The sequence below is a fragment of the Pomacea canaliculata genome, linkage group LG7 (assembly GCF_003073045.1).
Source record: "Pomacea canaliculata isolate SZHN2017 linkage group LG7, ASM307304v1, whole genome shotgun sequence".
Lineage (NCBI taxonomy): Eukaryota > Metazoa > Mollusca > Gastropoda > Architaenioglossa > Ampullariidae > Pomacea > Pomacea canaliculata.
In genome coordinates this window covers 9,727,128-9,750,440 of record NC_037596.1, presented here as the reverse complement: position 1 = coordinate 9,750,440, position 23,313 = coordinate 9,727,128, and the positions used below count along the sequence as shown (strand labels likewise).

At 38.8% G+C, this 23,313-nt stretch overlaps 1 protein-coding gene across 1 annotated transcript; it reads right to left on the bottom strand.

The window, feature by feature from the left end:
* Nucleotides 1–4,823: 4,823 nt before the first annotated feature.
* On the bottom strand, nt 4,824–9,074 carry LOC112568214. Its single transcript, XM_025245390.1, has 2 exons — nt 8,541–9,074; nt 4,824–5,221 (listed from the first exon to the last, which is right to left on the bottom strand). The coding sequence occupies exons 1-2, from the start codon at nt 8,584–8,586 to the stop codon at nt 4,824–4,826; spliced, it is 444 nt and encodes a 147-aa protein (XP_025101175.1). The 5' UTR covers nt 8,587–9,074.
* Between the last annotated feature and the right edge of the window lie 14,239 nt (nt 9,075–23,313).

Genomic DNA, 23,313 nt, shown 5'->3' with positions numbered 1-23,313 from the left:
AAGAGAAGCAGGTGCCACTGAAATGCCTTTTTATCTTGGACAATACTCCTGCACATCCTCCATCCAAAGACCTGATTGAAGAGTTCGACTTCATACGTGTCGTGTACATGCACCCTTACACAACCCCTTTCTTTCAACCAATGGATCAGCAAATCATCTAGAACTTCAAGAAACTGTACTTAAAAGCCCTATTCTGAAAGTGTTTCGAAGTAACAATTTACCTAACCTGACTTTGAAAGACTTTTGGTGAAATCATTTCCATATTGTGAATTGTCTTCAACTAATTGATAATGCATGGAACCAAGTCTTGTATCGCACCATGAATTCCATATCAAGGAAACTGTGGCATGAATGTGTACCAGAGCACTATTTCGGTGGCTTTGAAGAAGAAATTGTGGAAGAAATAGTTTCGATTGGGCAAAGCATAGGGTTAGAGGTCGACACTGACGATGTGAAGGGCCTTGAAGAAGATCACAGTAGTGAGATCACAATAGAAGAGTTAGAGCACCGCCATCAGGAACAACAAAAGGGGAAGGCTGAGGATATCTTTTCGGGGGAGGAGGAGGGAAAGGAGGAGAGTTCTGTCATTAAACAAATGTGTGCTGAATGGGAGGAACTGCAGACATTCGTGGAAAAAAACTTACCCCAATAATGCTGTAGGCAATAGGACTCTTAATTCTTTCAATGGAAACATCATGTCCTACTACCGAAGAGTCCTCCAAAGAAGACAAAAGCACCAGACTCTAAATAAGTTGTTTCATACATCCTTAAAAAGACAGAAAAAGGAAGTTACCCCAGAAAGTCAGCTGCTCTATGTTATTATGGAAGGGGATGCCCCCTCAAACCAGTGACTCCAACCCTACCACACACCTCCATCGACTCAAGCCATCATACTGCAGTCAAAATGTTGGTGTTCTTATGTTAAATTTATTTATTTATTATTTTACTATCTCCGAACTGTTAGTTTTAAATTTATTTACTCATGTTTAGCCTTTTCAATCAAATGATAGGTGATTTTAATAATGTTAATAGGGTAAGACTGAGGCTGGGAACCGATTATTTCCTTTATTTCTAATGGGGAAATATGCTCTTGTTAACAACCACCTTCAAGGACCGGATTGTGTTTGTTAACCAAGGTATTACTGTATTAGTAACAGTGCCTCAATGGCAAGCTTAGCTCTGATTTCTTAACACAAAAATAAATATATTAGGGAACTTGCAGACTTCAAACGTCGTGCACATCTCCCATCAATGGATGTGATCAAGGGGAGAGAACTAAATTCAAAATATAATTACTGTATCTCCCTTAGACCAATCCCAAAAGATTACTGCTTAAGAAATTTAGAAAGTAACTTTGTAGAAAACTCCCCATGCCCAGCAAGTAGCTGTTGTGGACGAATGGGTACCTGATGTAGAATGGAAGAAGATGATGGAGGGAAGAAAGGGCTGGGCTTCGTCATTCACAACTCCTAATACCTCTCTTACTGAACATTTTACTTTTATGGTATTTAAACAAACATGAGAAAATAAGCATACAATGCACGAATTATTTTTAATTGAGCTTCCTTTTTCCGTTTTCATGCTTTGATGTATTTATGCGAGTATCAGAGAATCTGTGACCCAGGGTGAGTATACGAAGTCTGTGGTGATTATCAGAAGCAGAAGCAATCACCTTGCCATCAGAAGCTGCCTGCTTGAACTTGTTAGGGAGAGGAGAACTACAGTGAGTCTACTGTTTGATTTGAATCTTTAATTCAGGTTCAAAATGATGAACTCAGGTTTTATTTTGAGTTGCTAATCTGCGGTGGAATTTCTGTGAAGTGTCCTGAAATGTCAACGCTTTGCAGCTTCTGCTTTGGCGGCAGTATTCTAGGGAATATTTTTCATACAGCTTGCTCATCCCCAAGATGAGAACACTATAAAACTTCAAATTTTTATTTTAATGTATGCATAGAAAAGAACAAAAAATGGTATCATGCATAAAACACAATGATTTCAAACAGATTAAAAACAATCATCATTATAATATTTTTTACAAAGACACAAAGCTTTGATTTGTTCCAAATAATTGTTCTTGATTTTTCTGTGATATCGAAAAAATAGTGTTTACATAAATCTGACCATATTAAACATAAGGATCTGCTACCGACAAGAACAATAGGGGCTCGAAAGAATACCGAATTTTATAAGAATGTCTGGATGTGATTTCACACATCAAAATGTTTCTCAGCTAGTGCGTTCTCTACTTCAACCAACGGAATGTCTTGTTCAAAAACTTGGGTGGTTAAGCAGCTATGACAGATATAAAAGTACACCAATGTACATCCACATCAGCATCTCTATCATATATATATATAAAATCAAGAACGCAAGCACAAAGCTTTCTGCTCAGTCTTCAGCTCCTGGGAGCAAACTTTACAGTCACTTGGATCTTATGACATCTGCACTGTTATAATGTTCTCTGAAAAATTAATAACCATGATTATTATTTTGCCTGCAGATAATATGCATATGCAACTAATGGTACTGTTATCTTTGATTATGTAAAAGTAATTTTACGAGTAAGCGTGTGTATGGGGGTGAGTTGATGGGTGGGTGAGTAGCACAGAAAACAGTGCGACAAAGTGATTTATCTTCATACAGCAAACAGAAAATAAATGAAATTTTATGTTAGCTTGTATTTACACGTTATAAATCAAGGAAACAATGACATTCATATTTGTATTTCAGTATGAATAAAAATGTTTACTAAAATATCCTAATGATCACAGTGAACTTACGCATTTGACAACGTATTTTCAAGCCAACGATGACAGTTATTAGGACAAAAAAAATGACTGTTGCTGCTGCTGCTAGAATGGCACCAACAATGAGACCGACGTTCAAACTACCACCTGAACCTGGTCCGACATCTGAACTGCCACCTGAATTTGTTCATAAACAATATAGAAAAGTATATCAAACATACAGGCACAAAGAAAGTTCCTCTCTTTTCTCTCACACACATGTCCAAAAGAGCATTTCAAAAGAGAAAAAGTAAGAACATCAGATAGATGGCAAGATAGCGATTCCAGCTGTAATTTTAAATGGAGGGAAAAAGGAACAGGTACTGTCCCAACTCCTTTCTTAGTCACAATTCAACTTTACAACCGGGGATTAGGACTCAAGAAAGAACATGATATAAATTAGTCAACATTACAAAATGGACTCTAACCAGCCAGTAAATAAAGAAGCATTAGAACTAGCAAATTATGCAACCAAACAAAAAGTTACCTCAGTGGGCAGAAAGCAATCATTTAATATCTAAAAAAAGCACAAACAAATATTTGGTTTACAGCCGTTGACCGCATTTTCAATTTATGTACAGCCATAAATAGACAACTGTCTGGCAATATCAGGTAGTATTTATAAACGTTCAGAGGGCATTCGATCGTCTGTTACGTGCAATGTTAACAGAAGATAGCAAGAATGGGTGTACACCTTAATCATACACCAAGAAACCCAGTGAATCTGTGAGAAAAATTGAAAAATTACTGTCTTTTATTACAAAGGCTCTGACCTAGCAATGAGGAATCATTGGGTCAAATGGGGAAAAAATGAGTTGCTGATGCGCAGGCTTATGAGAAGTAAATGTTTGTTGGAAAATAACTTTGATAAGATACACTCCTGCCGAGCCAGCTAGTTTCTCACAAACACATGCATTAATAGATGCATGTAACACTACCTGATGTCAACTTGTCTGTTTAACAAAAAATCACAAAGCCAATTGGTTTTCAACGGTACACGGACGTTTCGCCGCCGGACGTTTTGCCGACCGGCGTTTCGCCGCCGGACGTTTTCGGCGCGGGGCACTTCATTTCGGCGTTTCACGCGGGACCTTTAGCCGAAGTCAAGTGTGGGACGCCCCTTAGCTCACACATTTCTCTCGCCGTTGTATCAATGTTTTTTCTCAAAGCTGTTGCGCATAATCTGTGACAATCAAAGTGAACTGTCTGTGAAGTCTGTGTGTAAAATTTGTTTGAAATAAAGAATTATTGTGTAATCTAGTAGTTACTTTCATTCTTTGAGAAGTAAGTAAGCTCTCTCTCTCTCTCTCTGACATAATGCGGCGAAACGTCCGGCGGCGAAACGCCGGTCGGCAAAATGTCCGACTCCGAAACGTCCGGCGGTGAAACGTCCGCACACGTTTTCAACGTCCTGAGACCTGTGATTGAGTAAATATTTCTTTTAAAAAAACTCTATTCAAATCTGAACATTTAGTGGGTTTGGGCGTAAGTGAATGAGATATACCATTAATTGAAAAGGTAGATCATAAAAAGAATTATCAGTTAGCCGCTGGACAGAAACAGTGTTTTTCTTCTTTTCATATCTCATCTTGTGGACGCATTGTAGCTATTTGTGCTATGTGTTTCTCTGACAATTTTCTACATAGAACGCAAGACCAACGAACTTGTCAAGAGCATGGTTGACCTTATGGGCCTCCATGAATCTTGTCTGACACCTTGGGGAGTGAGTAACGATGAGGTGGACAGAGGAAAATTTGGCTGGGAAAAAATGGACCAACCGTTTAATGCAAGGCTTTGAGACCAGTCACAGATTTAATACTTCTAACTACCTATCCTTATGTTGTGATGATTAGTTTAGTGTTTTCCTCAATTTAGGGTTGGCTATCCTTTAAAACAATAAAGAATACAAGATAGAGTTTTTATTTAATAATATTACTATTGCAACTCTGATCGCCAATAAATCATTTAAATTTAAATTTTCATCTTTAGTCTTTGCGAACAAAAAGCAACTTAATACTCCCAGTAATACAAATAATACTAACCAAAGCGCATACGTTTGCAGTTATCGTGTATTTTCTCTTCTAAAGGATTCTTTGGTTTAATGCAAATCTTGCATTGAAGCATTGCATCGATATCTTTGCTGCGGTTGGCCACAAAGTCACACTTGTAGTCAAAGATTTCTCCATTTGCCTCATGACACCAGCAGCTGTTTGCTACAGGCTCTTGAACTGGTCTGCAATTTGACAGATTAAAGGGTTCAGTGAAACCTATCACAAGTGGATTTCGACGAGAAGTTGTTGTCTTTTCCAGTAACACATAATTTTGTAACGATATGCAGTCTGCAGCCTCAACAGCTGTTTTGTTAATCTTGCAGCTGACAATGTTGTGACCATCTTTGAATATTGGACAAGTAAACTCCACTCCAATAAGGTTCACTGCAACAATAGAAAAATGTCATAATGCTGTAGCTTGCTTGACTTACAGATGGGGGAAGACAGTAGTGTATTTTGTTAAAGCTGAAACCGTAAGATATTGATACATTCGAATTCTGAAAACACTTTTCTGCGTTCAAATCTTTTTAGTTAGAGCTAAATAAGTACAAGGCTATCGGAATAAACAAAGTTATAAATAGCCCTACTCCTTATATCAAAGATAGAAATTTCCAATGGGATTTGGCATTTTTATCATACTTGGTATTAAATTCAAAATAGAAGAATTTGTAAACTATCTTTCAAGACAAATCTTACTGATTTATTGGTAAAGTAAGGCGCCATTGAAAGAAAACATGCAAAGCAATTTCCGCACATATTTCTTGTAGTAGGCTGTACTGAGCTCTTTACACAAAGATTCACATACAGTCATTACAATGCAAGTACGACATGGAGGGTATTACACATTTGTGGTTGGGAAGTTTCAGTGATCAACATTACTTCTCGACTAGCTCCAGCACAGATATAAACTAATTGGAGGCAAAGGTTTTATCATTAGAAGAATGACCACAGAGAGAGAGGTCGTGAACCATGAACTTATACATGTCTGTGCTTTAACTGATCATACCATCAAAAAGAATGACAAGTGGAAATAATAAAGATTAGAAGAATCCATGCTCTTCACAATTTATTGACTGTTCCATGGCCAGAAAAAAATATTTCGTAGTTCAGGCGATGGACTGACTACAACAAACCAGTCTAATAAAAAAATGATACTTTGCAATGCTCTCATAATGTTGCTCTCTCCCCTGAACCAACTTTGTTAACCTAATTGATTCAGTAAGATATCGGTTTTGTCAGTCAATGCATGTTATTCATGATGATGTCAATTTTTTCTATTAGTAAATAAAGCTTGTATTGACAGCAGCAAACAACAACAAGACTTGTTGAATTTATTTTGTCTACTTTTTATCAGCAAAGCTTAATAAGGAAACCCATGGAAAATCAAATAAAAACTTTAAGGATTTCAAAATTACAGAAAAATTTGCAAAGCGAATACTCACACTCGAAAGGAGCATGCCCTTAGCGCTTAAGAATAAGAATGAAACATGGACAGCATACGAGGGACAGGAAAACAAATAACATATGAGCTATAAAAGAATAAACAACCGTACTAAACAAAGAATAAAATTAAATGCAGAAAACACAAAGAGAAATCAAATAACAAGAACAAGAGCTGAGAGTAAAATATTGCAAAAGGAAGGGTGTAAAAATTATGTTGATGTAGTGTTTATAGTGGGTCACTGTTATGACAAGTGTTTTAACCACTAAACTACTGGGCACCCCTTCACTACACTATCCAAGCATCCTTATTCCTTATTATTAACTCCAATTATTCTTAAAAATGTGAACTGTGCTTGATTTGTATTTGTAAGACAATGAATAAGCTACTTTAATTTTCCTGATGAAACAGCAAATCATCAAATATGTAAATCTGAACTATAGAGTAATAAACACTTTAGACTGTAAAACTGGTGACATCTTTCTGATTTTCCTCTTCATTATGTCCTAGTGCTATAATAGGTTGCTTGCTATTTGATATCTGCATGCAAGTGGTACTGTTTGTGTACAGCACATTTTAAATATCATGTATTTTTATATGTTTGATGTCTTGAGCTACTTTTGATCACCAGATAAATAACTTTTAACCATTTATTAACTGTAATCAACCATTATTAGCAAATACTAGATGAAGACAAAAGACCTGGTGTTTACATTAAATGTTAATTTTTTTATCAATAACAGTCCCAACTCCCAAGTACTTGTCTTCTGACCCTCTTTCAACCTTATAATCAGTCAGGTAAAGGTTTCCCTTGAATTTAATGACTGCATCTTTATGACCGCGATTATCAGATTTCAACTTCTAAAATGATCTCGAGGAGCTAACATCAAAACAAAAGACCATGTAATCAAATAAAACGACAATGTTTGGATTTAAACGAACCGACATAAGAATTATTGTTGCGATCGCACTGACTACAAACGAAAAAGCAGCAACACTCCGCGAACTTGTTAATTGATAAATTGTACTTGAGGCTTTGCACGTTCGTCGATCAACAGTCCTGGATTAAATCTTTTAATTGCAAAGTATATTTGAACACATAATGTACTCATGTACTTTCCAATTGCATTTTGCTAAAAATTTGTGTCAATGATGTTGTCGTGTTAGCCCAAAGCCTACTTCACTGTGCTCGTGTTACAAGTCGCGTATGAAACTTTCTGAAGCTAGTCTTGAATTTGACAAGTAAACAATCTATTCAGTAGTTCTGCTCACATCGTATACCAAAAGTTTTCTGCTTGTTCATGAGAGTAACCATTCCGACACTAGAACGTGCAGACGGTAAGTTTAATAAAACTTGTATACATGTTATACTGTGTGTTGTGACATGACCTTCTATACAAGGTTATGACTTGATGTTCTTACAGGTGTAAATATGTTTGTAATGTTAGAGTTACGCACAAGAATCTCTAAACTACCTGAAAGCAAAACTTGCGATCGTCACTGTCACTACACTCAACAAGAAGATCACAAGATGGAGTTCTTTTATTTATACTGTCAGTACATTATCAGCATTCTTGAATTATAAAATAGTATGGATTTTTTGGTAATATAATATGCTTACAATACTACACTACACAAATATCCCTTTATTCTGTCCACAACAGAGGCAGAAATTTTCCTTTGTTTGGAGTTGTTTTTAGATATGCGGCTAGTGGTATCATTTGGAAATGGCGATGAGATGGGTCAAAGGAGTCTGTGATAGTTTCATTTTAATATCACAGGTCGATGAATAGGTTACATAAATTATAATGGTATTTGGGAAAGCCACCCTTGCTGTTGGCAGTTTTGACTTTCTTCATTGAACAAACTTTATACTTGATAGAGAGAACTTAATATATTTACAGACTCTTCTCTACTACAGTATGAAATGGGTTCGATCATTACATCAGTCGCCATGTTTTCTTCTCACACACTATGTGTTATACTGATTATTATGTGATTGCCATTGTCTAGAGCTGCTGCCGTACGTTTGGTTATAACTACAGGAGTATATGTATCTTCCCTTACTCAAACTAAGGTTGTGTTTGATATATTTCAATTCAAGCAATTATTAATATTAGCTGATGAGGATGCTATATAAACGCAGTCTCCATTAGCGAAGTGAGGTAAATAATTATTAAGACCATATTTACAGTTAAAAAAATACCTCAGCTTTGTTACATTCGTTACTTTAACTGTAAAACAATAGTTACTAGAACCAACCTGCAGGTAACAAAAGGATCACCAGAAGCAGATCAGTCTGAACCATTATAACATGAAAATATTTCAACTTCACACGAGGAACTTTGGTTAACAGCACCACGGACTCTATTTACGTCCGTGAACAAAGAGACCACGAGGTCGACTTGGCCAGCCAGCCAGTCGCCGACCTTCTCACTACACAAACTGTTGCTACCGATAGAGCATCAGCTGCACTTAACAATGCTTTGTATGAAAACGATTATATAATAATGTACTTAAACGATATAATTAATACTGTCAGCAACAACAAAGTTTGAAGGAGAAAGAAACTAACATGGTCAAAACAAGTTCGAAGTGGTCGACTTTCATGTCATTTAAAAATACAATGAACGCAGGCTCACAAAAAGATGTTGCGAGTATTAGAATTTTTTCAAGCTTGTAAATAACGAATTTGTTAGTAAGTTGTCTTATTTAACTATTGTTTTGTAAACAAAATAATTGGTAATGTCAGGCACTATTTTATGTCTTAGAAAGGGATTATGTCATAGGTCGGTCGAGGCTATTAAACAGAGGGGAGGTCGGTCGGATCATTTTTCACAGGGGAGCATGTTTTTACTTGATCATTTGTGCACCGTGTTGCTTTCATTTGTTTCTTCCGGTCTGAGATGTAAACAAGTTACTTGTTTTGGTAATGATAGCACAGAATTAAAATTAAATTTGGCATGCAGTTCTCATTATTCAGGAGAGATGTTTGTTAGCGCACCCGTCAGCGAGCAGCTGGGTTGTGAAGTAGCGTCGGAGCTGTGGGGTTCTTGTCGTAGGTTATCATTGTGGGTCATCGCAGTGGGATCTCGACTTGGGTACTTTTTTTATTTCTTCCCTGAATGTGACTCCATATCGGCCTTGCTACTGCCTGCTCACCACCACCTCCTGTCAGCTCCACACTATAGAAGACAGAATAACATTTCTACAACAAACGACATATTCCAACGAGGCAGTATATCAGTGCTTAATAACTTAGTTCCATGAAACCTTCTTCTTACTTTGTTGAACTTCCAAATAATAAATGTTTAGTGGAAAACTGAAGTCGAGGTCGGTGAAAACACCTAGCACACTATTTATAAGTTGTGAGAATTTACAATAAAGAGTTATTTTTTAAAATAATTTTGACACTTATGATTATATTCTTTGTACTGCAAACACCCATTCCTTCATTATAAATACTGTTTAGAACAGTATTTATTTTTTTAGAAAATAAAGCACCAAAAAAAAAACCCAACAAAGTAGGAGGTCTAACCAGTCATTCAAAAGTGTCATTATAATTTGTGCTTTGAATTTAAACAGTAAACTTCACTCATTACCTTTAAGCAGCTGCTTAGGCAGTGATGAATGTTAATTCACTGAAACTTTATTTGAACTTATTTTCTAGACTTAAACAAAAATTGTTAGCAAGGTAACTTCTATTTGCCATGCTCAAGTATATAAAGAGCAGGATAATCATGAACTTTATAAGAAACTATGCCCATGTATCAAAACTATCTTTATATTATAAAGATGCCTTCTGACATTTTAAACTGCACAGTATTATATTAACTTTCCTTTTAATGAGACTGGTAACTTTGCATCAGCCCCAGCAGTGTGCAAGTACATTACCTTTCTAGTTTTTCCTGAATTGTTTTGGTCCAATATGTTTGTTGACATCATGCCATGCTTGTGGAACTGAAAGTCAGAATGGACAAGCAATTTTTCTCATTTGTATCAAAAAAAGTCACTTCAAGGAATGTGCAAACGCATATTGTAAAAGTTTTTCATTCATAACTCAAGAAAATACACTTTGCATATCTTGACGAGTGTCAGGAAAGCTGGCTCTCACAAGAGCAACACATACACTACATGTTGTTTCAACACAATAAAACGATTGCATGAAGCTGTCCCAATCAATATTGCTTATTGGTTGCGCGAGCGTCGCGGTGAGGCTCGAGACGGACAGCAACAGCGGGTGACGTAGTACCCAAACTGTCCCGTAAAATAGCGGGCAAAAATCAGTGCCCGCACCTGTTTCCCCGGCACTGGAACTGGTTCTGCTGGGTATGGCAGTAGAGCTTGGAGACTGAGTTAACTAGAAGTACCTTAGTGAAGCAAGGCATCTGGTCCGCTGGAAATAGCGGCTCGTGACACTCGGTCTCTTTTCTCCTCCCCAGGGAGTTAGGTGTTAGGTTTTGATAGGCTAGGTAGGTAGGAGAGTCAGTCCGTGCTACAAAATATATCAATCTCTTTCATCATAACTTAAAACAGTTTCCAATGTTCGAGTCCTCACTATATCAGTTCCTAATCTTGCATACAGTCTCATCATCACACCCTCTCTAAACGTCTCCTCAGTACATCAAAATATCAGTTGCCTGTTAACATACTCACAATTCGGCGCCCGATAAGCGTAGGGTTGTCACCCTTCTCATCTCCAGTCAATTAGAATGTGGATAACACAAATTACACTTGTAATCCACTAGAAGCGGTTTTTCCTTCCACGAGGGGGTACGAAACTCTTGTCACTCCGGGCAACTCATCGACGGATGACACTTCAAGGCCATACACACTGGCGATGTCGGGAAGGGGGTTATCGGGGTCACAGCAACGGTTCACCCCAGTGACGTCACGAGGCCGATGGTGCACCTTGCCCACGTGCTGCTAGGTGTTGGACCGAAGGCGATTGAGGAATGGCCTAGGGAGGTGATTCTTCCTCCTTCAGAAGGCCTCCAGCTCAATTAGCCCATACAGGACAAATCCTGTAAACGAATAGCTGGTCTCACTTCATCTGATTTGGTCTGACTTTTGTACTGGTAACAGACCCTAAACGATCCTTTCCACCAGACTCCAAGCTTTTGCAGAATGCTGTGGTCAAAATTTATTAAGGACAAGTTTACTAGGACTTGAGATCGGTTTAGCAGAGACTCTTCTTCCGATGGTCACACAACACCCTCTTCAGGGCAACCTGCCAATGATGTGCCATAAACCAACGTTTTTGCTTAGTCGTAGTTGGCCAGCAGTACTGGTATAAACATAGAGACACCAAGAGTATAGCAGCTTTCTGTGTAAAAGTCAGTTGTGCATAATCCTGTCTTGTAATAACGCGAAGGAGGTGTCGACTGTGAAAGATCACAAAAACACACTGGAACACAATCTCTATGTGCAAGTGAGCACCTGTCTAGTACGTGTTAACCTCATCCGAGTTGCTCATGATTAAGTTCACAACATTATTGATACGATCACAGATGCAGCTGTTGACACTAGAACATACATTGATCTGAGGACGAGGAGAAGGGGAATGCGCTATACATCTATATACGTCCTATGGTAAGCAAGCTGTCAAATCTCTAAACTCACATCCGAGAATTTCGCCGAAGCATTATTTCCACGTTACACAACACTGGGCTTGTGACGTGCTTCACTGTCTACCTTCCTATTAAACTTTAACGAAACACCTATCGTCAGCTTTCCAGACTCACACCTTCACAAACACACAGGTATGGATTGATCCTTTCCTACTGGGATAAAAATAGTATCAGACACAACAGTCGTCTTAAAATCAACCTCATTTGAAAAAAAAAGGCAGGGCAGACTGAAGTTGTAAAGAACAAGACAGTGCAACAACCATCAAGGGATCAAATTCATTCAAACTCTGTAAGTAATGACTAGCCACTATCTTATATCAAGCTTATACTCACGGAAAACGTGTAATAACCACAGCTCATTATTTATGCCAGGTGTTCCTGTCTCAGGTCCCGCTAGAGGGCGTTGTCCCGACTGGCAACCGCTGGTTACCTATATGACGTCATCGTGTGCGCAACGACTTCTTCAAAGATAATATTGATTGTCACCTTCTCATAGTGTATCACACATAACCAGCAACCACTAAATGTCACGGGGTTCGCAAGCATACTACCTGAAGGTCCGTGTGTAAGGCCTAACATGTCCACGATATCGCGACGCAGGACCATTAAAGCGGCGGGCACACGAGAAGCCAAAAGCACGAAACTTTTCCGAAGCAACCCTGCTTTTCCTGCTTGCCGTGTGACCACCACTGCAAGCTATCCCCAAACGGCTTCGTAAGCCTGCTTGGCTTTAGCTTGCGGCCTGCTTCGCGCTTTAGAACCTGTTCTACTTTTCCACGCGTTTCCACATGGCTGTGAAAGCAACAGGGCCTCTGGCGAACCTCAGCGAGGACCAGACCGTTCATTTGATCGAATTAATTAACTCCCATAGCGAGATGGCCTAAATATAGGCACAAACAATTTAAGACCGAAACAGCGTTCGTGTGTGTGACCAGCGGCCCCCCACAAGCCAGCTTATCAAGCAGCCCGCAAGCGGGCTCGGAAAAGCGCTGCTTCGAAAGCCAAGCTTGCGAAGCCGCTTTTGGCTTCTCGTGTGTCCGCACCTTAAGTTCTCATAATAGTGAACCTTTTGTTAGCTAATTCAACTTTCAAAGACTTTAAGATCGAGCCCTGCTTTGCATAAGACAACATTACTGCTTATAAATGTTATGATATATCTGTATTTTCACTCTCTGCAAGAAACGCTGTGATTTATCTTTCTTACAGAGAATTCATACGTTGTAAACTGTAGAGGCTGATTAACACGACGTTGTTCCATGTAAAGACCCCTTTACCACATCATCACCACCACAACCACCCAAACAAAGAATGTAATCAATGTAACCATGGATCTGCAGTAAACACGAGGCCTGTAGCCCAGCAGGTACAGCAACGCTTGGTCGCTCAGCCGATTCACGTTTCGATCCGAGTTTTCAAGTCCGTAAAAAGTGGTCTGTTGAAAGGTGCGAACTGGCTAGAATATGTGTTATTTATTGATGTATGTTGAAAGCTATCAGTATTTGTCTAGGCTACATTTAAGACAAACCACTGGCACTACAACCTATGCTGTTACTAGCGTCAGCTGATCCTTTCATAGGGTAGGGCATGATGAGATGGAGGAAATATTTGTGTAGATTGTCAGAGATATAATTGTTGATCTATTTATGTAAATTGATGTGTGCGGTAGTTTTTGTTATGTTTTGTATATGTATTGTTTAATTAAAAAAAAATAAAAAAAGAGAGAGAGAGAGAAAAGTGCACAAAAAAACCCACCAAAAACGGCCAACTTGAGGGATTGTGAGATTCGGCTTCTCATCAGCTTGGTGGAAGAGCACAAAGAAGGGCTTTCCAATACGTGGACCGCGAAGAAAAAAAATCAGCTGTGGAAAGACATAGCAGTTGCCATCAGTGCTCGTGGAGAGCAAAAACGGAAAAGGGCCTAAATTTTTTTTTTAAACGGTCAAATTTAAAAGCCAGGGTGGTCGATGTCCTCCTGTATTAAATCGCACAGGTACATCGAGCATAGAGTTCAACGTCGGCATACAGGTCAAATTGTGTGTGTTTTATGCCGTGCCAGCAACTAGGGCTATATCACGGATCACACAGGTCAAAAGGATTGTGTCTGTCACGAAACACACGTTCCCTCCTCAAATGTCTTCTTATCATCATTCTAAAGCAACATGCAGTCGTCTCGCTGCCATCTTCTGTCACTCTTCACGCGAAGAAATCAGAAATGTGCCCGACTCAGCTAAGTAAGGGTTTATACCTGGGGGAGGTCAGTCTTAAAGTTGAGTAAGAAATTTTGTACTTAGCGGACTTGAGTTGTCTTGTGCACACCGAGTTACTGTACTTAAAGTTGAGTCAGCCAACTTAAGCTTAAGTTCATGTTTGAGTTCGCTTGTGCACACCAGCCCAGTCTCTGACCGGCACGCCCGCTGGCCCGCCCGCCAGTATATACTATATATACAGTATTGGGAAAAACTGAGTTAACTATATTAGTCCGTCCCTCTAAAACCATCCCAATTTCTCATGCGGCCCCTTGGGAAAATTTATAGCCCACCCCTGGCTTAGTACATCTTAAAATGTTGCCACTTAAAAAAATCCCTTGATATCCAAAGATGATAATGATTATTGTTATTACTTCTACTACTACTACAATAGGCTTCCGTGAACATTGGCTGAATAAATAGATATCCCTTACATATAGTCATATACTTCGTATATAGTCGATATATAGTCGTACAATTATATGTAGATCTACACATTCCACTTAGGTAACACATTATAGATATGTGTACAGATTTATCTATAATTACAAACTACCTACTAACAGATATTTTAGATATGAAAATATTATCAGATAATATTTAAAAATTTATTTGGACGTGCGGATCAAGAAGATGCAGAAGGGGAAAAAAGTTTACATAGTCACAAGACGTGAGTGATGCGTAATTTGGAATTCAGGGGAAAGAACTGCATTTTATCTCTGTTGAAGGCTGTAAGAGTTACTTACCTTTATAACGCAATCAACTACATGTATTGGTAGCGTGGGGATATTCCACGATTTACACGTACACTATTTCTACCAGTCGTTGTGCGACTTTGAGCTAATTTATTTGCTTTTATAATTCACATACGTTACTTGAGGTGTGACAGAGACAACATCACAGCTAAAACAACAAAAGAATGTGTGAGCAGCTCAGCACTCAGTTCATGGAAAGATGGATATTAATAAATTTTATTCTTCTTTGTCTATTTGGTGCCACAGGCGAAGAGGTCACGTACGTTACTGTTAGCTGCACGGTAACGGTTTTCAGTGTTTTGCCTCGGTCAAATGGCATTTTGTGTTTTGTTAAAAATATCCCGCCAATGGCTTCGTATCCCAGCATCGTATGACAGCAAGACACCAAACACGGTATTAAAGAATTAGTGGGGTATGTTGTTTTTCGAATGATTACTCAAAGCTTAATCCAAGATACTATTTCTCTTGATTTGGGTAGATACCTTCCCCCAACATTTCAACTTTCGAGATACTCACCTAAAAACATCATCATGCACAGACTGAGGTCAATGCAGACATCATGATTGTACATGGATTCATTTCTATTATCAAGTACAATGCGACCGCTTGGTTAATGACTTCACTGTGACCCTGTCCTGACCCCGAGCGTGTATAATGTGTGTGTATTTACTTTGTGGACGAGTGAGTGTTGTAGAAGGGAAGTCTGTTATATTGGAATATGGATGCACGGTAGTTAATATGTGTTCATGGTTGTTTGTCCTTCAGTCTGTATAACATTTTTGTAAAGCGCTATTCTTGTTTGTGCATGCGTTTTCATACAGTTGTGTGTGTGTGTGTGTGTGTGTGTGTGTGTGTGTGTGTGTGTGTGTGTGTGTGTGTGTGTGTGTTATTTTAAACGCTTTTAGCCAGGTTCACAACACCCATACACGTGTTCTCACAGCAGTCACTTGAAAAAATAAGACAACAACAAAATAGTTTTGATAGGGTCGAGCTGTATTTAATGTATTTTTTCTATTGTGAATTTCTCATCAATTCCGTATATTCAACACAGTGATATATTTTTTTACGATATTACATTACGATCAAATTTACTTCAATAATAAAATCTGAAATTCACAATAGCTACTGGAGAAGTTATAAAATAGTATTTGGCAGAACAAAGACCAGCGTTTTATGTTATAAACAGTTTTGGGAAAACAACTCGAAAGATTTTGTTTATAATCAGAAGAGTCCTATAATATTGATATTCTTTTTTGTAGTATTCATATTTGAAGTCCCTTATTGCTAAAAACACATAACAGAATCAGATAGGAAAAAGAATTAAAATGTATTTTGTGCACGAAAACCTTTGAGTATTTTTATTGTACGTAAACACTTATGGCAATAGGTATTAAAAAAATGAATGCTTGATTCTCGATTTTGTGAGTGTTAATATATCACAGTCTAATTACTCAGTTTTATTAGAGACACATCTATTATTTTTGCAATAAAGTTTAGCAAGGGTAAGATAATCATCTGACAGTCAGTTTCGTGTGCAGCAACATAAACATATATTTATAAACCTAAAGAAACTCCCAAATGTCTCACCGCAAAGGGTGTGTTAATTAATGCAAGTCAAAAAAAGCTGGTCTTCCTACGGGCATAGGATAATATAGGGAAAAAACTTTACTTCCGAAAACTAGTATAAAGGTTTAGCTAGTTTAGTCAATATGTTCAGACCTCATTTCAAGTCACACTCAGTTTTTGCTATTTTTGATTGTTATTGTGAGAGCCGGTCGTCGGATGTTTTAAAACTCTTCCTTCTCTGGCGCTTTTTCTCTCTTTGCATGTCTTTTCTTAAATGTATGCTAACCACTGTTTCTCTTTTTGCTGTGTTCACTACGATTTATTAAAGAAGTGTTTTTTCGTTTAGATTTTGCGAAATGACCAGAAGATAATTTCTTGGAATAGTTTGTCACATAGGGTCTATGCCACTGGCTCTTGACATGGAACTGTAAGGAACAATAATCTTACCTTAGTGGTTTTGATTTTCTGCCAAAAAAATCTTTCAGCAGTAAAAATTATGTTTTTTTTCTTATTAATATGTTGTATGAATTGTATTAAAACCTCACTTCTTTTTGATGTACTAATTTTTGTATAAACAATTTGCTGGACGCACACGCACACACAATACTATTTGAAATATCAGACAGACATCCAAAGAAGAATAAGCACCATGGCAAACATGAGCAAAGTGCATAGATTAAGCTGAAGAACTAAAGAGTGAGAGGATAGAGAAGCTTAATTATTGCAAGATAGTTCTTACAGAAGTATGTTTAGAGGTCTGATACCAATACTTGTGAAGGTACACACGGTTCAATATACACAGAAAGGGACAAAGAACTCCGAACAACGAGGCTCAAAAAGAAGAAGAGGATGGCAACACAAGCAGACCAAAGAGACCGACTCTGGTGGTAAGGGGTCAGTAGCTTAGACAGGTGTTCCTGGGCGAGGCCATGAAGACAACGGAGGCATGGTGTGATGATCTTGTCATCAATGCGAGTTTGGACTAGTAGGACAGTGATGCTGGTGAAGGAGGGGATGACATGGTTAACTTTTCGTCTATGGAAGACAATTTGACCAATATTTGGAACCCTTTGAAATCTTCCAGTATGCGGTTCAGGAGATCGACAGATTGCTACAGTAATTCATCGGAACAACACAAAAGTAGACATAAGCTTTTCGTGGTAGAATCTGACAGGAAGAGTTAGATGTTGATGATCCTGCGAATCTCAAGAAAGATGGACTTGCGTTAATAAGAGATTCGAAATATCCGTTGCTTATTATGTCTTATTATGATCAGTGTGATTCATTTTTATCAAGATTTCCATCAATGACAAAAAGGCAATATGAGTGACATGTGTTTGCCTCAGTAATGTATTTTCTATCATTGACGTTGAAACTCCTACACTTACGATTCCTGAGACACAAGTGCCAATTACTTGTATATTATTCATAAAAGTTTTGAAAATTTGAATAGTCATTGCTATAATTAGTCTTTGAATCATTGCTGTAAACTATGAGTTTGGTTTTATGAACTTCTGCACAGTCGTATATTATAGTTTTATTTTAATAACTTTGTTAATAGATTGTATTGCTTCGCCTAGTTTTGGATTTTCCTCACTATGGTGATTTTGGTGAGTGTAGACACATTTAGCCTCATGTCATCGTCTTCATCGTTATCATCAGTTCAATATGTTGATAAACTTTTGTTGTTTCTACTGCAATTACTGGTCTGGTATGCATTCCTCTCGTCATTCATCAGTTTCTCGTTCAGGGTTTCTTCTTATTTTATTTATTTATTTTTTTTTTTGTCATTTCTTTCTTCCTTTTTAAGTTTTCTTGTTCTTCCTTTACTTGCTTTTGCTTTGCCACAAAAGATGTAAAGTTCCCCCTAATTTTTTTCTTTTAGGTCTTTGAGTGGTGGTGGGGGTTTATACATATAAATATATATTTTCTCTTTCACGTTTGCCTCACTTTCAGACAGTTAAAAAGGTTTCCAATAAAAGAAGATTTATCTTGCAGACGGATGAAGACAGGCAATGTTCAAAAAGAAACGCTCATGACCTTTCAATCACTGGAAGTGGAAGGAGAAAGTGAGGGACGGAGGGAGAAAGGGAGGGAGCGAGAAGATGGAGACTAGCCTTTTGTCGTTTCCAGCTTTGTTTGCTCGGTGTTTGTCACAGGAGCAAGGTATTCACTTCCGACAGCTGGTCCACCAAAGAAAATTCGCTGTGCCGCTTCTTTCATCTAACAAATGTATATATTTACATGTATTTACCACACGCATTAACGTATTAATTATTTTGTGTAAATTATTCTATTATTTTATTGCCTATTTATGTATGCTATTACAAAGTTATGGCACACAAACTTTTCTACATTGTTGTACGACCCAGCAAATAAAATTCGAAAAGTAAATATCCTCAATGTAAGCGTCTGATTTGCAATTGTATAAAGATCACGTGATACACCCTTTCTAGGGCATGGAGTGTGAGTGGACCGTAGTTATCTCCCCTTATCATTGTTATCTCCCTTCGGTTAAACCCATCCTTGCATATCGGTTAAAACAAGTATTGAATGTAACTTTAGGCATGGAGTGAACTTTTAGCGGGACACCTTCTCCGAGTACACTAGAAACCAAACTGCGGCGCCTTTGTCGTTTACAGGGAGAGGTCACGTGACAGCAGGAAGACATTAAAAAGTCAGTAGTGAGATATAGGTATTGCCATTCTCTTTGTACCCGTCTGGCATACGTATCCTACTCCCCACCCCGTCCAAATCAATCCAGCTGTTACATGGGTACCTGTTGCTCCCCAAACACTCAAAGATCATGGTTAACCCTTTTTTTTTCTATCTTTCTACTGAATTCAATATTTCGATTTATTTAGTGTAATACTCAACAGCACGCTTACATTTACCGTTAGTGTGTTCTGGTGTAAAGCAACTGATCATGCCTCCACATCAAAAAAATCATCGGAGCATCGTTTATATGAACCTTCAGTGAGTTGAGCAGTATTTTGTTCTTTTATTTCTGAGGTAAAAATGCAAGCATAGTTGCAACTGATATAACGAGCTATAATAATGCGTTTCGTGCACTCGCTGTAACCAAGATTACCGAAAGCTGTGAAGACAAGTTAATGGCATCGCTTCCTGAAAGTAATGACTGGTTATTTTATTCGAAATTAGGTAATAATTCCAACTCTAATTTTTGCATCATGGGTTCATCTTTTGCTATTTTCCACTTTTCTACTAGTAAGTTAAAGGTGTACAAAAAAGGATTTAAAGCCGAGTTCAGAGGCAGTACAAAAATAGCCATGGCAACACACGTCTCACTAGGAATGGAAATTCCCAAATTTGCCAGGATGCTTAACATTCCTACTGGAAACCAGCACAGGAAGTCAGATACTACGACAGTGGCAAGGCGGCGAGCTATGATGATATCCTTTGACTTCTTTGTGGTCTTTTCCTTAAAAGAATTCGTTTGGACTGAGAAAAATATACAGATCTGGCCCAGCGCTATAAACACAAACAGAACCATATTAAAAATAATTGTAACTCCGAAAGAATAATTACGACCTTTAAAGGTTTTCCTTAAAATTGGCAGCGGGACACAGATGGCGTATTGACCATAGAACTCCCAGTCAGTGAAGAATGGCAAGAGAGGAACAGCAGCCAGTGTAAAGCCCACAGCCCAGGCCAGTCCACACGCCCACGAGGCTGACCAGCGCTCAAAGCGGAATTTACTGAACGGAAAGCGGAGAACGATAAAACGGTCGATGGTGAATGAGACAGATGATCAAAGTCGACACCTCGCTGGACATGAAGGACAGGAAGCCGGCCACTTTGCAGGTCGTGCTGTCTCTCCATTGGAGGTCATGCCATAAATAGATTGACCGGTAGGTCTCGTCTGCTACCCCCAGTATAGCCAGATACACGCCCATGAGGAAGTCAGCTATACTTAGATTAGTAACAAATACATTGAAACCTGATGCAGACCTTGTTTTTTGGAGAATCTGTCGAAACAAAAAGCAACCGGTGTTGCCGACAATCGACAAAACACAGAAGAGCCACAGGAACACGCGGTACACGTCTGATCGCAACAGATCATCGCACGACGAAATTTCATCGACAGGAGCAAAACAGGAACCGGTCTCAAAAGAGTCTGGAAGATTCTGCTGACAGCAGAGTTTATAATTATCCGTAAAAATTTTATTAATGTGCTTTGCATTCTTAAAAACTTCCCTGGGAATTATCGCCAATGGGTTATTTCGCAAGTCGAGCTCTTTCAGTGATGGGAGGAAGATAAATCTCTCGTCTGTTATCGCTTCAACGTGGCCGAACGACATGTTCAGGACCTTGATGTTTGAAAAATTAGCAAAAATTTGGCTGTCAAATATCTTTATAGAAGTCTGAGTTAAATCAACATTTTCAAGGTTTTTATGTACATAAGGAAAGCCACTGTTTAGCAAATTAACAAGAGGATTTCTAGCTAAAACCAACTTCTTTAAATTGGTCAACATTATAAATGAGTTAAAGTCTAAGAAAGTAATATAATTATCACTAAAATCTAGAGTTTGCAGGTTTGGTAGTTTAACTGGAGTAAAACGAGTTAATCCACAAGACGCTAAGCTAAGCCAAATAATATTAACGTTTGACCAAAAATCTTCCATCGTCATACCTGAGTGTGTGCCGTCCAGGTAGCGGATTTCGGGGAAATCTTCTACACGAAACTTTTTCTTGCAAACAAATGCCAGAGCCTGACAGAAACACTCACCAGGGCAGTTCAATCCACAGAAAGTCTCGTCGTCGTGTTGCGGACACTGTGGCCAGCCGTCGCACACGTTGTCTGGATGGACACAAACACGTGATCCACGACAGCGATAGAAGCCCGGACACGTGTATCGCTGACAGTCCTCCTCGTCCTCGTGGGACGGACAGTCGTACACACCGTTACAGCGCACGTACACGGGCAGACAGTAAGCCGACTCACCTGCACACCGGAAGTGCGTTTGTGGACATGACTCAGAAGGTGCGAGAGGTACTTGGTAAAAATCACCTTCACCGTCAAAGTAAACTACTGCTGGAGGAAACAATCTAGTCTTTGGAGGATATTTATAAAAATATGAATGAGTACAATCCTCGTCTGAACCATCCCAACAGTCTTGATACAGGTCACAGAAGTCTGTGTAAGAGATGCACTGACCGTTACGACAGGTAAATTCTCGACATTTGTGGTTGTGTTCACAAAAGTTCTCATCAGATCCATCGAGGCAGTCGGGCCTAAAATTACACACAAGACTGTAGGGAAGTGTGGCAAGATGATCATCACAAGTAAACATTTGTGTCTCAACAAAAATATTGAAACCAGTTGTAGTTCGGCAGGAAAGAGGAAGGCCAGCTACTCCACAAAAACATTTTGGATCACAGGACAGGAAAGAGTGGGTTACATGACTTGAAGGACAAAGGGTGATAGAAACTTTTATATTAACCCAAGCTGAAAAAGACACTGTAATTTCAGAAATGGGCACTGTGGTTTGTCTGATATGTTTTTCAAGATGAGCATCATATTCACATACAACACGGTGTTCACCAGGTGAAGCGCATTCTAACAACAATGCACGCGATGGGTGGAAGTAGTCATAGAAGCCACAGACTTTTCTCGAAAGATCATCAAAAAAATCCTGAGTTGTGTTAGTTTCATAAGAGATGGTGTCATCAGCCCACTTTAGAACATATTTGTAGTATTTTGGCCAATTTATATTCGAAGTTTTCAACCCAATCATAGCCATGTAAGGACTTTTGCCAAATGTAAACAATTTCAAGAATGCGTTCCACTCTTCCTTCGACTTCACGCTAGCTAAAGTCCCTCCTAGCTTTATACATTCATAGTCTACAAAGTTCCATGAATTCATTTCATTTCTTTCGATGTACTTGTAGCATTTGTCACCTGCTGCAACTAGTCCATTACACGCGGGACTGCTGTAGGGACAGTGAGGTCCCTCGTCCTCACCTCCATGACACTCCGGCTCTAGGTTGCACTCCAGGTGTTGTTTGAATGAGTTATAGACGGGCAAAGAACAATCCCAAAGTCCACTGTTCAAACGGCGAGGGGTTTCATACGAGGGGTGAAATGTGAATAACATTTGAAAGCCACCGCCCTCATTGTTCGTCGCTTCCAGTCGAAGGAGAACATTTGTTTCAACACTTACTGGACCCTTCTGTAAGCCATGAAGTCTTGTGAAAAGGATAAGAGATCCGTTGTTGTTGACTGTGTACAGTGACAATACATCCTTTCCAGGGTACATCATATTGCTAACATCAAGATGCACTTGTGCAAAGCTGATCATCATCACGTGACCATCCGGGGCAGTAATCTGCGCTGTGGCGTTTGTACCACAGGGATATTGCTTACTGTCATCAAACCCGTGTGACATGACATAGCCCGACACTGGGGATGTAAAGACTATAGGAAGTGTGTACAACACGCTTTTCTCCACCACCTCAAAGTGTACTTCAAACTCCAAAGTGAGTGATACGTTTTGGAGATTGTCATAAAAGAAGAAAGATTGTTGGTTATGACCACTTACTGTTATTGTCTGGCGTCTCTTGATGGCTTTGCAGTTGTAAAAAACCTTAGGACATCTTTTGAAGTTACTGACGACAGTGACTGAGACATCGATCAAGCATGGATCCAAGAGAAAACGCACAAAACTTGATATAAAATAGCCTGTAGGTACTTCAACGGACCAAACACAGTCGGGAACTGACCTGGGGGATGTTTCTCCTCCCGATTTCCCATAAATCACACCTCTTAAGCCAGAAAACTGAAATTTTTTTAGATATCCGCACTCATTAATGTTCA

Bases quoted from the DNA above. Each gene is read 5' to 3' on its own strand.
- LOC112568214 (XM_025245390.1), bottom strand. From the start codon at position 8,586: ATGGTTCAGACTGATCTGCTTCTGGTGATCCTTTTGTTACCTGCAG. The intron at 5,222-8,540 runs GTTGGTTCTAGT...CTATTGTTGCAG, and splicing joins GATCCTTTTGTTACCTGCAG to TGAACCTTATTGGAGTGGAG.